The 13,263-nt window shown below is 38.3% G+C and overlaps 1 protein-coding gene across 1 annotated transcript in view; it reads left to right on the top strand.

The window, feature by feature from the left end:
- The window catches only part of C5 (complement C5), a 90,942-nt gene extending 78,416 nt beyond the window's left edge, over positions 1–12,526 (top strand). The window contains exons 36-43 of the mRNA XM_019946474.3: positions 394–496; positions 863–937; positions 1,054–1,159; positions 2,258–2,341; positions 3,270–3,359; positions 5,579–5,662; positions 11,216–11,354; positions 11,918–12,526. Coding sequence (XP_019802033.1) covers positions 394–496; positions 863–937; positions 1,054–1,159; positions 2,258–2,341; positions 3,270–3,359; positions 5,579–5,662; positions 11,216–11,354; positions 11,918–12,056 — 820 coding nt within the window. The 3' untranslated portion in view covers positions 12,057–12,526. The remainder of the gene's footprint in view (positions 1–393; positions 497–862; positions 938–1,053; positions 1,160–2,257; positions 2,342–3,269; positions 3,360–5,578; positions 5,663–11,215; positions 11,355–11,917) is intronic.
- The last annotated feature ends 737 nt before the right edge of the window (positions 12,527–13,263 follow it).

Genomic DNA, 13,263 nt, shown 5'->3' with positions numbered 1-13,263 from the left:
CTCCGTTAGAAAAAGAACTAGGATGAGAATCAAGAGACTTATGCAGCTCTGAGGTGAGATAGTCATGTGAGCTTGAACAAGTACCTTATCTCATCCTCAGTTTCCTCAACTAGCTAATTAGGAGCTCGGACTGAATGGCTTTTATGATCTCTTCCAACCCCAGAATGGAGGTCCATTGAGATAACCGGTCAAGTGAGTAAAGAGTTGGAATAGATGACTAAGAAATCTCTTGCATCTCTAAAATTCAGAGATTGCAACACATATATTGTAAAGAAGCAAATAACTGGAGACTCACATTAGAAAGTTAAAGCCTACCAAGGAACAGGGGCTTTTCTTAAAGAATCTTATTTATTTATTTATTTATTTCATTTCCTAATCTCTAATTTATTTTAGCTACAAGCTCAGCAGTGAAGAATCATCATCTGGGTCCTCCCATGCAGTGATGGATATCTCTTTGCCTACTGGAGTCAATGCAAACCCAGAAGACTTAAAAGCTGTAAATGTTTTCTTTTAAATGTTGTTATGGATACCTGCTTTTGTTTATTGCATTATTTTACAAACAAAGCTATTTCCATTCCTTCTAATAGACACTTTCATAGAATCAGCCAGAATATTCTTTTCAAACCAACAATCTACCTAAGTTTTTATTTTTCAAAGTGAAATAGGGACATATACTTGCATGGTCTGAAAAATGTGAGTGCATACGATGACGTGTTCAGACTTTTTCAAGAGGAGGAGCTGCTCTTCAATGTCTTTAAATAGTGGATTACATCCCCATGACCTAACATTCCATCAGTGGGTGAATGCATTTAAACAAAAAGTCCATGAAATTAAATTTGAGCTTTCCTCTTTGTTCCCTTAGCTTGTGGAAGGGGTGGATCAACTATTAACTGATTATGAAATCAAAGATGGACATGTTATTCTGCAACTGAATTCGGTAAGTTCCACCTCTCACCATTCTTCATTTATTATTACTATTCAAAATTTGCAGCCTAAAATATTATGGGTCTCTCCTCTCCCATAATTTTCTTAAACCTTGAATTTGTCAAACAGATTCCTTCCAATGAGTTCCTTTGTGTTCGATTCCGGATAGTTGAACTTTTTCAAGTTGGGTTTCTGAGTCCTACTACTTTCACAGTGTATGAGTACCACAGACCAGGTAATCAACTCTACTCTAAAGTTTCTTCAGAGGACTGCTTTGTATTCATTATGTAGAAATGCACTAGAGGCCTACAGATTTTATGTATCGCCTCTCCCAGGGCTCATTCCTCACAAACATTCCCAACTTGGACAAACAACTTCTGTGTGACATTGAACAAATCATCTCACCTCTCTGGTCCTCAGTTTCTTCATGTTTAGAATAACTGGATTAGACTGCTCCCAACTTAAATTCTTTGCCTTAAGTTTATCTTTGGTGTTCAGTTTTACTATTCATTGCATCTCTCCTTTTTAGAGATGCCCACTCGCCCAACTATTTCTTTAATCCTCCCAGAATCAACTTCTCCTCCACCTATAATCTCATCACATTTTGCAGAGAGCTCTATTATAGCAGTTGCCACATTGCATTATTATTATTGGTTTCTCCACAACCCCAGACAGAATGTTTTCATCCTTGTGCCCCTAATCTCTAGCACAGTGTCAGGTACATAATGTGTATTGATAAATGTCAAATGAATGACCCCCACGTTTGATCATTCAGCCACTTCTGAGAATATTAAGTGATTGGAGAGCACTTTGGTTCACAAGACAGAAGACTTCAATTTGGACAGTTCTACTTGTTACAAAATTCTTAAAGTGAACCAAACTCTGAGACCCATTCAATCTAGTTTTACTTCTGAAATCATATAGAACATAGTTAGCCTCTCTTCTCCTTGAGTGACAGAAAAAAACCCCAAAACTATGTAAATATATAGTTTCTTTTCTTCTCCAGCATAAATAATTACCAATTACAATTCTTTCAATAGACTCTCAGGTAACATAATTTTTTTCCTCTCATTCACTGAAGCACCAAATATTTTCATTCTAAGAAATGAATATTGAAGAGTAAAATTTCAAGTACAGAAAGGGAGAATATTTTGTGGGTAGAGGGACCCATGTTAGGACAGACAATTCATAATTTAACTTCCTTGGGCCTCAGCTGCAAAAAGAGGGTTTGGAATAGGTGATCTCCAAGGCCCCATGGGAGGGACTCATTGATGGGGTAAATTGTTGTGCGTTCATCAAGCCACCTCTTCTAATTGCACTTTCATTGCTGCAGATAAACAGTGTACCATGTTTTATAGCATGTCCCATACCAAACTTCAGAAAGTCTGTGAAGGAGTAATGTGCAAATGTGTCGAAGGTAAACTTTGTTTAATGTGTTTAGGCTGCGTGCTTGTTTAAAGCAGCCACTCATAATCTGGGACTAATCTTGGGGGAGCTGTTTGACAAACTGTCGTTTCTCAGAAGTAGAAATGTAATCTCATCTGATTGAAAGCTCATTCCTTGAGCACTGTAAAGCTACTTTTCGACAGCTCTGGGACAACCCGATAGTTCCTACTGTACAGAGGCAGAGAAATACCATCCAGATGGTTGTTGGATATCCGAAGGATAACATGATGCGAAATTGTTACTTTTCACCTGGTCATTTTAGTGTAATAGGACCACAGCCTAAGAGAACAGAGACTCCAGACTGAGCCACTAGCTCCTCTTTCTTTCCCCTTGTCCTTCCCAGATAGTGACATTCTCCATTCAGTCTTTCATCTATCAAGGCAGTTTTACTTCTTGTTGGCCAAGGAAAAGACCCAGAACTCACCAATAATCAGCAATGGACTCCATGAGGGTCTGGGTTCTTTTTGGTTTTATTTTGTTTTTCAAAATCCTTAAAATCTATACATTTCTTAGGTACTTATTGCTCCGTCTTAGAGCTGTAAATCAGTCAACTCATCAATTTGGTTCCTTCAAGGGATTTTTGATTATACTCAAAATGGAAAAATTTCCTCCTTTCTTCAATGAAGCATATATATTTCTAAAGAGCTGAATGTGGAGTGACTACCCATTCTAAGAATAAGTCTCTTGTTCAAGATTTTGTTTTTGTTTGTTTTGTTTTGTTTTTGCTTTACATACTGTTTTACTTTATGGAAGAGGAGAAAATGGACAGGTCTTAGGAATCTGGTAATTGTAAGATTATTTTAGATTGTCTCAGGGCTGATGAGAAAGAACTATGTTTACTCCCAAAGCTGCCTGTTCCTTACATTAACCTAACTTGTACTGTTTTTCACAAAATCCAGCTGACTGTGGACAAATGCAGACAGAACTGGATCTGACAATCTCTGCAGCTACTAGAAAAGAAACAGCATGTAAACCAGAGATTGCATATGGTAAGTTCAAAAGTTCAATGTATAGTTCCATTAAACATGACATTTTATGAAAACATGATCAGTTAGGAAGATCTACAACTTTACACAGTGATTATATAGATACAACATTCCACATGTTCCCTTGAAGGAAAATGCCATCAATTTTCAGCATTAACATGAAAAGTTATTTATCCTTCAGCAAAGAAATAGGATTTTCATTAAAAATGATAGGAGTGAGGTGCACACGCAGCCAAGACACTTTATTCCACAGACTCCATTGAATTAAAGGTGCTAAAACATATTCAAAGAGAATATTTGAGAAGCCACAGAGGTATAAGATTTCACTACTGCATTCTTCCAGTCAATCGAGCAGAAACAGAGACAAAGACGGTTTAGGGGTCTGGGTACTTTCCAAATCCCTCCAAAGACAAGGTAAAAATATCAGTACTAAATAATTTTTAATATATCCACAGTCACAATCCATGTTTGAGACTCTCTCCATTTCAAAAGGAGCATCTCCTTCTTGTTGTCCAGACCTCAGAGCTAAATCAAATGCCCAAGTACAGTTGTAGTCTTGTCTCAAATTCCTCATAGAATTAGATCCTTTATTTTCTGTCCATAATTCCTAATGTTTATTTCTGGCTTTTTTAATAGAGAAAGAGAGAGAGAGAGCACACAGATTATACACTATTTCAAATCTTTTCTTGAAAATTGGTAGGGGGTTATTTATAAATAAAAAATAAGAACAGTGCTGTTCGTGTAGCATTTTGTGTTTACCAACTGCTTTCATATACGGTTTCACACTGGTGTCCCATAAGCCCCCTTGGAGGTAACAGAGAATTATCCTTATTTTACCAATGAAGAAAGTGAGAGTCTGGGAGACTAAATAATTTGCTCAAAGTCATGCCAGAAGTAAGTAATAGAACTAGGATGCATCCTGGTCTCCAATATTATTTCCGTGATATCACGCTGAATTCTCTAAATGGAAATACAGCCATAAGAATGAATTTTGTATGGCTCATGGTCTTTCCTTCAAATTCATATCTTGAGTTTTTAAAAAATGCTAAAAAGTTGCCTAACTCAGCCAAGACCCACTGCCACTTTTAAAATACATTGAAGAGAATACTATATTGTTTTAACAATTTTTTTCTAAAATTTAGAAGAACCAAGTTATTTCTTCCCTCCATAATAGAACTATTTTAACTCTTAAATATAAGAAATCTATTTTAACACAGAGTAAATGCAATCTGGATTTAGTTCATTACATTCAAGAAAAAACTTAGCTGTCTTTTTTGGAGCTACAGGTTAATGCTGGAATAATAGAATAGAAACAAAATTAAATAATTCCCTCTATCCATCTATGGCCACAGTAGGTACATTGCCCATATCCACCATAAGTACTTAAGAATCTGAAATTCAGGACAGTCTTTAAGCTACTAATTTACACAGCCTTTAGTTCTGCCACAATGAGTTCATTCATTCATCTATACGTCTTGCTAACTAGCTAGGATCTCAAAAATAGACAAAAGCTTTTAGGTCATTCACTTCAACCCCATCGAAAGCAAAAATAAGAGGATTTTTTTTCTCAGGCCATATAGAAGAGATGGGTCCCTTCAAGCTGGTCATTTCAGAGCTGAGGTCAAACACACCATAGGTTAAACATTGATGCCTGAATGAAGAGAAAACAGGATTGAGAATGTTTCATGTCAGACAGTTGCCGATACAAGCAAAGACGGGTTGGAAAATGGAGTCCTATCAAAAACCAAAGATCAAAGCCAGTGGAGGTATCTGAAGAATGGAGGCAAGGGACCAGAGAGTCTCACGTGGCAGGCCCTAGTGATAGAGAAGGAAGGGGCTCTTTGAAGTGCCCCGTAGGCATGACTCCATTCATCTCAAAGATCAGAATCTGAACTTTACATCTTTCTAAGGCTTGTTTTGTTTGATTTTGTGTGCTTCTGTCTTTTAATTTAATATTGCTCTTATCCTAACCAGCCTGTTCTATAACAGTGATCAGAGATAGTGATTTTAAGTAGAATGAGTCATTACAGTCATGACCAGTAGAATCACACTGGGAGTATTTGGGAAGGCTTCTTGGAAGAAATGAGATTTACTGCAGGGTGCCCATAAGAGCTTGCCATGCTTCATTTCTCATATGTTTGATGGACTCTGGCTTCTATTGGACACAGCAGTAGTGGTAATAAGCATGAATTATTGTGTATGTGTGTGTTTTTTTTAACCAGCTTATAAAGTTAAGATCATAGCCATCACTGAAGAAAATGCTTTTGTCAAGTATACCTCAACCCTCCTGGATATCTACAAAGCTGGTAAGAATTCATTCATTCATTCTTTCATTCAACAAATACTTAGTCCTTACTATGTGGCAGGCATTATATTAGACACAGAGGATACAATGTGAATAACACAGCCATAGGTCCTGCCTTCATAAAATTTATATTCTATTTGAGGAGACACGTTTTTTAAAAAAGGAGATGGATAAATAAACAATTATAAATCATAAGTATTATAGTTGAAACAGATGTGGAATTAATGGGGGAAACTCCTTTGGAGTGATAGCAGATGGCGTCTTTTAGGAGATGATATTAGGAGTTAGCCATTCTTAAAGGGCAGAGTAGAGGGAACCAGATGGGCAGGAGCTGGGTCATACAGGGGTTTATAAGGCATGGTGAGAAATTTGGATTTTATTCTAGAAGTTCAAAGGGAAGCTAATAAACGGTTTTAGGTAGGCAAGAAACATTTTATGATGTATGGTTTTAAAAATCATCCTGGTTTCTATTGGAGGGCACAAGAGTTGAAACAGGGAAACCAGTTAGGAGCATCTATGAAGTGCAAAATGGCTCAGATGCCATGTGAGTTTTGATAGGATAAGTGAGCTTTAGTAACCAATACAAAAAATAAATTCATATGTAAAATAACACATAAAACACTTTAAAATATGTTCCCTTTTATTCTTTAAGTAAACTGAGCTACAAATATTGTGAAACTGCTTGTAATGATATAAATAGTAACACAAATGATTCATTAAATCATGTTTAATCCCAAATAAGTTTTTTTTTTTTTTTAAAGAAACTGTCAGTGTTATTTTGCTTGACTCACTCACTTGGATAGGGGACCCTGTTTGTGCTTTGATTTGACAACAAGGAACCACATCAAATTTTTCCAATTGCATGTCTACTGATAGTCATTACATGACCTATAGCCTCAATAAGTAATTTCTCCTAATAGCAGCAGTATCGTGCATGGTACTGAACACTTTCTCAGTTGCTGCTGAACTAGCAGTAATTACATTCAAATGTTTCTAGTCCTTATGATACCATCTAACATTTTCATGTATTTAATATATCTCTATTATCAGCTAAATTATAAAAACAGTTACTGAAATGTCATATTTAATTTTCCTAATTTTCTTAATTTTTATTCCCCGTCAACCCTCAGTTTTACAAACATCATTGACAAAGTTTCAGAATTCACAGGTTTTACAAAACTTAAAAGTTCATTATATTTTTTGCTCTTGTCACTAAAAACAAAAACACTTTCATACAATTAGTTTTTCTCTTAAATTGATATTTTATTTTGTTTTATATCAAACGACATGTCATTCTTCATTTTGTAACAGCTCTTGCTTCATTTTCATATTTCCTTTACTTATTTTTCTACGATCAGTTTTATCATTCATTCATTAATCTGTCAGCTTATTAAAGCTGAAACATTTTTTTCTTGAATACATATAGTATTGACATAATTGCTAGAATATCATAGGCAAATCACTAAAGCACATATATATTCACTTTCTAAATGTTTACTCCTATATCTGTCAAAGTGAATCTATCAGACTTGATATGATTTATAAACTGCCTTTGGAGTTCTAGCACTACTGGCTGCCTGTCAAAATCCCAATATTTTTCCAATTTTTATTAATGCAATTGTTTGAGGTCTTCACACTATTACTTAATTCTGTCTAGTGTATATTAGCTATGTGGTAGTGAATATCAAATATATGAAAACAATATCTAAAGTGATTTTTGTCTTTGATTGCATTATCCAGAGACACTTGATAGGTGATTCAGTCAAACTGAAACAGCTGGAAATTTCAGGATTTTTACTGAAGCCCCAGACTTCTCCCTGGCATTACATTTGCACCAATAAGGTGTTCATGTAAATATTTCTCATTGACACCTTTTTTCTCAAACAGTTTGATATGCTGTCCCGTTGTTCCTTCCAGTACCTTGAGTTCAACAAAACCCATTAAGCCATCTTCAAAGTCTCTAATTTTTCATTTTAAGTTATTTAAAACACATGTTATATTAAATAGTTGATTTTCTCAATGATTGAAATTTTATTTTATTACCTTATTTATATTTTTCAAAAAGCTGTGTTCTCATTTCAGTAGATATAAATTTTGCAATAAGTAGGACCATAAATCTAAATTGTGGCAATATGTTTACATTGTTTTTTTTGAAATGTTATCAAGTATTTCAACTCTGAAAATGTTTGATTTTTTTGTTGTTGTTGTTGTTTTTGTTTTGTTTTTTTTTGTTTTTTTTTTTTTTGCTGTACGCGGGCCTCTCACTGTTGTGGTCTCTCCCGTTGTGGAACACAGGCTCCAGACGCACAGGCTCATCAGCCATGGCTCACGGGCCCAGCCGCTCCGCGGCATGTGGGATCTTCCCGGACTGGGGCATGAACCCGTGTCCCCTGCATCGGCAGGTGGACTCTCAACCACTGCGCCACCAGGGAAGCCCTGTTTGATTATTTTTAACCATACACTAGAGTTTAAAATTCTAGTAGTTTCCAAATTTTTCTTTGCTTTATCAATACTCTGACAACATTTTTTCTGATTTTTATTATTTCAAGTGTTTTACTGTATGAAGTTGATTTGTGATGTTATTTTTTTCTCATTGATGATCACAAGTATTCCTTATTTGAAACACGATTGCCATTCTGACAAAATAGGTAAGCGTTTAGTACTTTGATCTTTTCACAACCCAATTTTCAAGCACTTTTTGCATACAACGTTCGCATCATAAGCAATAATAAGCCATTCCTATTTTTACTGAAATAATCAAGTGCTTTTCATTCCAGAAATACAAATTACTTATTTTGTATCAATTCTTGCCTACTATCAAAAGACGTTCCAGACTGTTCTGAATTTTCTGCAGCATCAGATGATTCCCAAGCTGCAGTTTTGTTTGTTTTTTAAAAATTTTTTTGGCTGCATTGGGTCTTCATTGCTGCGTGCAGGCTTTCTCTAGTTGTGGTGAGCGGGGGCTACTCTTCATTGAGTTGCGCTGGCTTCTCATTGCTGTGGCTTCTCTTCTTGCAGACCATGGGCTCGAGGAGCGATGTCTTCAGTAGTTGCAGCACACAGGCTCAGTAGTTGTGACTCACAGGCTCTAGAGCGCAGGCTCAGTAGTTGTGGCGCACGGGCTTACTTGCTCTGTGGCATGTGAGATCTTCCTGGACCAGGATTTGAACCCGTGTCCCCTGCACTGGCAGGTGAATTCTTAACCACTGCGCCACCAGGGAAGTCCCTGCAGTTCTCTTTTTTTATAAATTTATTTCTGGCTGCCTTGGGTCTTCGTTGCTGCATGAGGGCTTTCTCTAGTTATGGCAAGCGGGGCCCACTCCTCGCCGTGGTGCGCAGGCTTCTCATTGCAGTGGCCTCTCTTGCTGTGGAGCACGGACTCTAGGCATGCGGGCTTCAGTAGTTGTGGCACACCGGCCTAGCCGCTCCGCAGCATGTGGGCTCTTACCGGACCAGGGCTCGAACCCATGTCCCCTGCATTGGCAGGCAGATTCTTAACCACTGCGCCACCAGGGAAATCCCTGCAGTTCTTTACTGATATCATTTCTTCTTTGTTCTCCTGTCAATTCAGAAGATTCATATTTATGATAGTTAAAAGTAAATGTTAAGAAAATTTTGCATACTTTGTTATCTAGTCATTCTGGGTGTTAGTTTTTAATATATATAGATTTTGAATTCATATAAATATTAAAACACCACACACTTACCATTTACAAAAGAATTGCTGCTCACTAACAATAAACCAAAATAAAAACTAAACTACTTAGAATCAAGGGCAACTATGTGGTTCAAGGATAATGATGTTATTATCCTATGATTAGTGTTTCTCCTAAAGCACAGGATGCATAGAGTAGGTGAGGGTATAAATGAAAGAAAGATGAGTGATTGTTGAAACTGAGGTTGATTAATTATTCTCCCTTCTGAATATGCTTGAAGTTTCCCATAACAAAAGGTTTTAAAAAATAATAAGCCCCCCTGCAGCCACACTGCTTACCATGACAGGGGCTGACTTGGCAAATCGTACTGGGAAGGGTGTTTAGATGTTGCTGCAACAGGAAGTCATGTAATAATGGTCACCGGGAGAGCCTAAGAACATTAGCTTGAACTAACATGAGTACACTAGAATTTATAGTACTAATTAAAGTTTACCATTTATGCATTACTATTATATGCTATTTAGCAACAGGTTCAGAATTTTTTCAGGATTTTAAAAAATGTTTTTCTTTATTTATTTTTGGCTGCATTGGGTCTTCATTGCTACACGTGGGCTTTCTCTAGTTGCGGCGCGTGGGGCTACTCTTCATTGCGGTACACGGGCTTCTCAATGCGGTGGCTTCTCTTGTTGTGGAGCATGGGCTCTAGGTGCACGGGCTTCAGTAGTTGTGGCACGCAGGCTCAGTAGTTGTGGTGCACGGGCTTAGTTGCTCTGTGGCGTGTGGGATCTTCCCGGACCAGGGCTCAAACCCGTGTCCCCTGCATTGGCAGGCAGATTCTTAACCACTGCGCCACCAGGGAAGCCCGAGGATTTAATAATTAGTATGACTCTGCCAGAGTTTAATAACTGGATATCAGTCCTGAATTTATAGCAATGAATTCCCTGTCCTGGACTCAAAAAGTTTCCAGCCTAGCAGAGGAATCAGGCATGTGGAGTGAAACATTATGATAGAAATTCAAGTATAATGGAGTAAGGGGAAGACAGATACTTTTGACAAAGAGCATCAGGGAATGTTTACTGGATACTGTGAGAACTGAAGATGCGTTTAAAGATGGGTAGACATTCAACAGGCCAACATGAAGAGGAATGCATTCCAGGCAGGGAGCCAACTTCTTGGCTACGTACTAGTTCTGTGGGAATCCTAAAGTTATCCTCCTTAAAATTTTCTAGTCTTTCTCATGTCTTGCACTTTTCTACGAAGTTGCCCATTGCCAGCTACCAAATCCTTTTTTATTTTCCTGTGTAACATATGGAGATTAATATTGTTCAACTCTAAAGAGGTTCTTTTAATTCCTGGTTCTACAAGAGTAATAATGAAAAGCGCTTATATATTGCTTACTGTGTTCTAAGCACTTTTCATATAGTAACCCATTTAATCTCACAACAGTTCTGCAGGGTAGGTTTTACTGTGATGCCCATTTTTTGGATGAGGGGTCTGAGCTTCATTTGTCTGGGGTCACACAGCCAGGAAGTGGAAGAGCTGGGGTTTAGCCTGGGGAGCCTAATCCCAGAGTCTGAAGTCTTTTTTTTTTTTCACACACACACACACTGTATTTTATTTTTACAAGAGATAAATAAACTGACACCAAGCATTGTAAATGGATGACCACAACAAAAGCAACAATGATTGCAATTACCAAACACAAAACACACTCACACTATGTCATAATATTGCAGAGTCCGAAGTGTTAACCACATGGACATTGCCTATAGCCATTAGCCTGTCAATAGAAATTTACACTGAATAATAAATAGCCGTGAGGAACTGGAATTCTCGAAAGAGTTAATAATTTTGACATTGTGACAAGAATGTGATAACCTTATTTGTGTGTCTCTCAGGAGAAGCTGCTGCTGAGAAAGACTCTGAAATCACCTTCATTAAAAAGACAACCTGTGTTAACGCTGACCTGGAAGAAGGAAAACAGTACTTAATTATGGGTAAAGAGGCCCTGCAGATAAAATACAATTTCCATTTCAAGTAAGTCACCAATATTTTGGAGTCTCTGATCTTCCCTCCAAAACAGAGTGCAATTTATTCTTAAACACACTGCGTGTTCTTACGTGCCCTGCTGTTAATACGCAAACCATTAGGAGCATAAATGAAATAATATGAGTTTAAAACAAAGAGCTCCTCAAAACCACCAGGGTGGCTAAGGACGCACTGAGGATAAACCAATTGAGTGCTCAGGTCTGACAGTGAATCTGGGGGTGCTCATTGACCCCCCTTTACCACATGTGTTCCCTCAGTAAGTTCTCAGGCTGTTGTGTTTTAAAGAGGACAGTGTTTGGATACACGTTTTATTATCTGTTTTTTAAAAATAGACATTGAAACAGATGCTGTTCCTGCCTTTAACCATGGGAGCCCCAAGCAGCTTATGATCCCCAGGGTTTTGTGGACCTTCCTGGGGAGAGACGGGTCCAGAAGTGTTTGGCCGGCAACCTGATCCCTGGGCACCTGAGCAGCCTGGCCTCAGCTGAATTCAGCTCTTCTCTCTCTGTGGCCATCATCACAAATGCTTTGTTTGCATTATTTCTTGGCAGGTACATCTACCCGTTAGATTCCTTGACCTGGATTGAATATTGGCCCACAGACACCGGGTGTCCATCTTGCCAAGCATTTTTAGCGAATCTAGATGAGTTTACTGAAGACATCTTTTTAAATGGCTGTGAAAATGCCTAAAGAAGGTCAGATGCATCCAATTTTCACTATAGACTCCTGTTGAAGTTTCTTCCTTTTTTTTTTTTTCGAGCGTTCACAGCTGGTCTTATTTGGAGAGCTCACTCTACTTAGAATTAGGGACACTTGCTTTTATTAGAGAACGATTTTAAGAGCAGTAACTCTCTGAAATAACATGTCCTTGGGGGGCATGGAGACAGACACTCATTCCAAGGTTATTGGACACCAGAAGCAATAAATTGGAACCCTCCTAAAACCTACCACTCAGGAATGTTTGCTGGGGATGAAAGAATAGCCCCATTGAAATGTAGTATCTTACAAAAACATGGCCTTTGCTTGAAAGAAAATACCAAGGAACAGAAGACTGATCATTAAAGCCTGCCTTTGCTTTCAAAATGTGCGAAAAAGCGTGTTATTTTATGCTAGGTCAGCTTCAACCACACAAAGACAGGCAAATTGAGAGAGGTAGAGAAAGCAGCCCGGGAGATCTGAGAAGGCCTCACCTCAGAGCCCTCAGCAACCTGAGAAGGTAGGAGACTTGCCGTTGCCCCCTCCCCTCCTGTTGCCCTCTCCTTACCCTCATGGGGACCCCTCTACTCCCCTCCCCACCCACCCAGCACATACTCATTTCCCCTGGAACTTGTTCTCCTGGAAGGCAAGCAACCTAATGAAGAGAAATCTAGTGGGAATCAGGAGCCCTAACCAGGTCTCTGAGCCTCCACTGGGGGGTTATAAATGAGGATTTCTAACAGAAGGCTCACTTTTAAGTGACATTTTGCAGCACTTGAGATCCTATGGAAGAATTCTCACATACATTCCCATTTAATGTATCCAGAATCTCACGAGGTACAGAAATTATTATTATCCCCATTTACAGATGAGGACTTTGAGGCTCAGAAAAGTGAAGCAATTTTCCCAGCCTAGTAAGGGGCAGAGTGGGAGACCAAACCCCAAGGCTCACTCACAGTCTAAATACATCCCTCTTCCACCACTCTGCCCCATCCTATTGCTCGTCGGGTTTAATTTCCTAAGACCAAGTCAGGATGCAGGTGGAGTTTCTTAGATTTAGTTTAACCAGCCCACTGAAATATTACAAGGAAACATAAACTCTGGGTGAAACGGTAATAGTGACTAAAATGCATTCCCTTTTTGAAAAATCTGCCCCTTACCAGTTAGGTGAAACTACACAAGGCCCTGCAGTGTGCCTCCT

Source organism: Tursiops truncatus, chromosome 6 (assembly GCF_011762595.2).
Source record: "Tursiops truncatus isolate mTurTru1 chromosome 6, mTurTru1.mat.Y, whole genome shotgun sequence".
Lineage (NCBI taxonomy): Eukaryota > Metazoa > Chordata > Mammalia > Artiodactyla > Delphinidae > Tursiops > Tursiops truncatus.
This window is presented reverse-complemented; position numbering and strand designations above follow the sequence as displayed.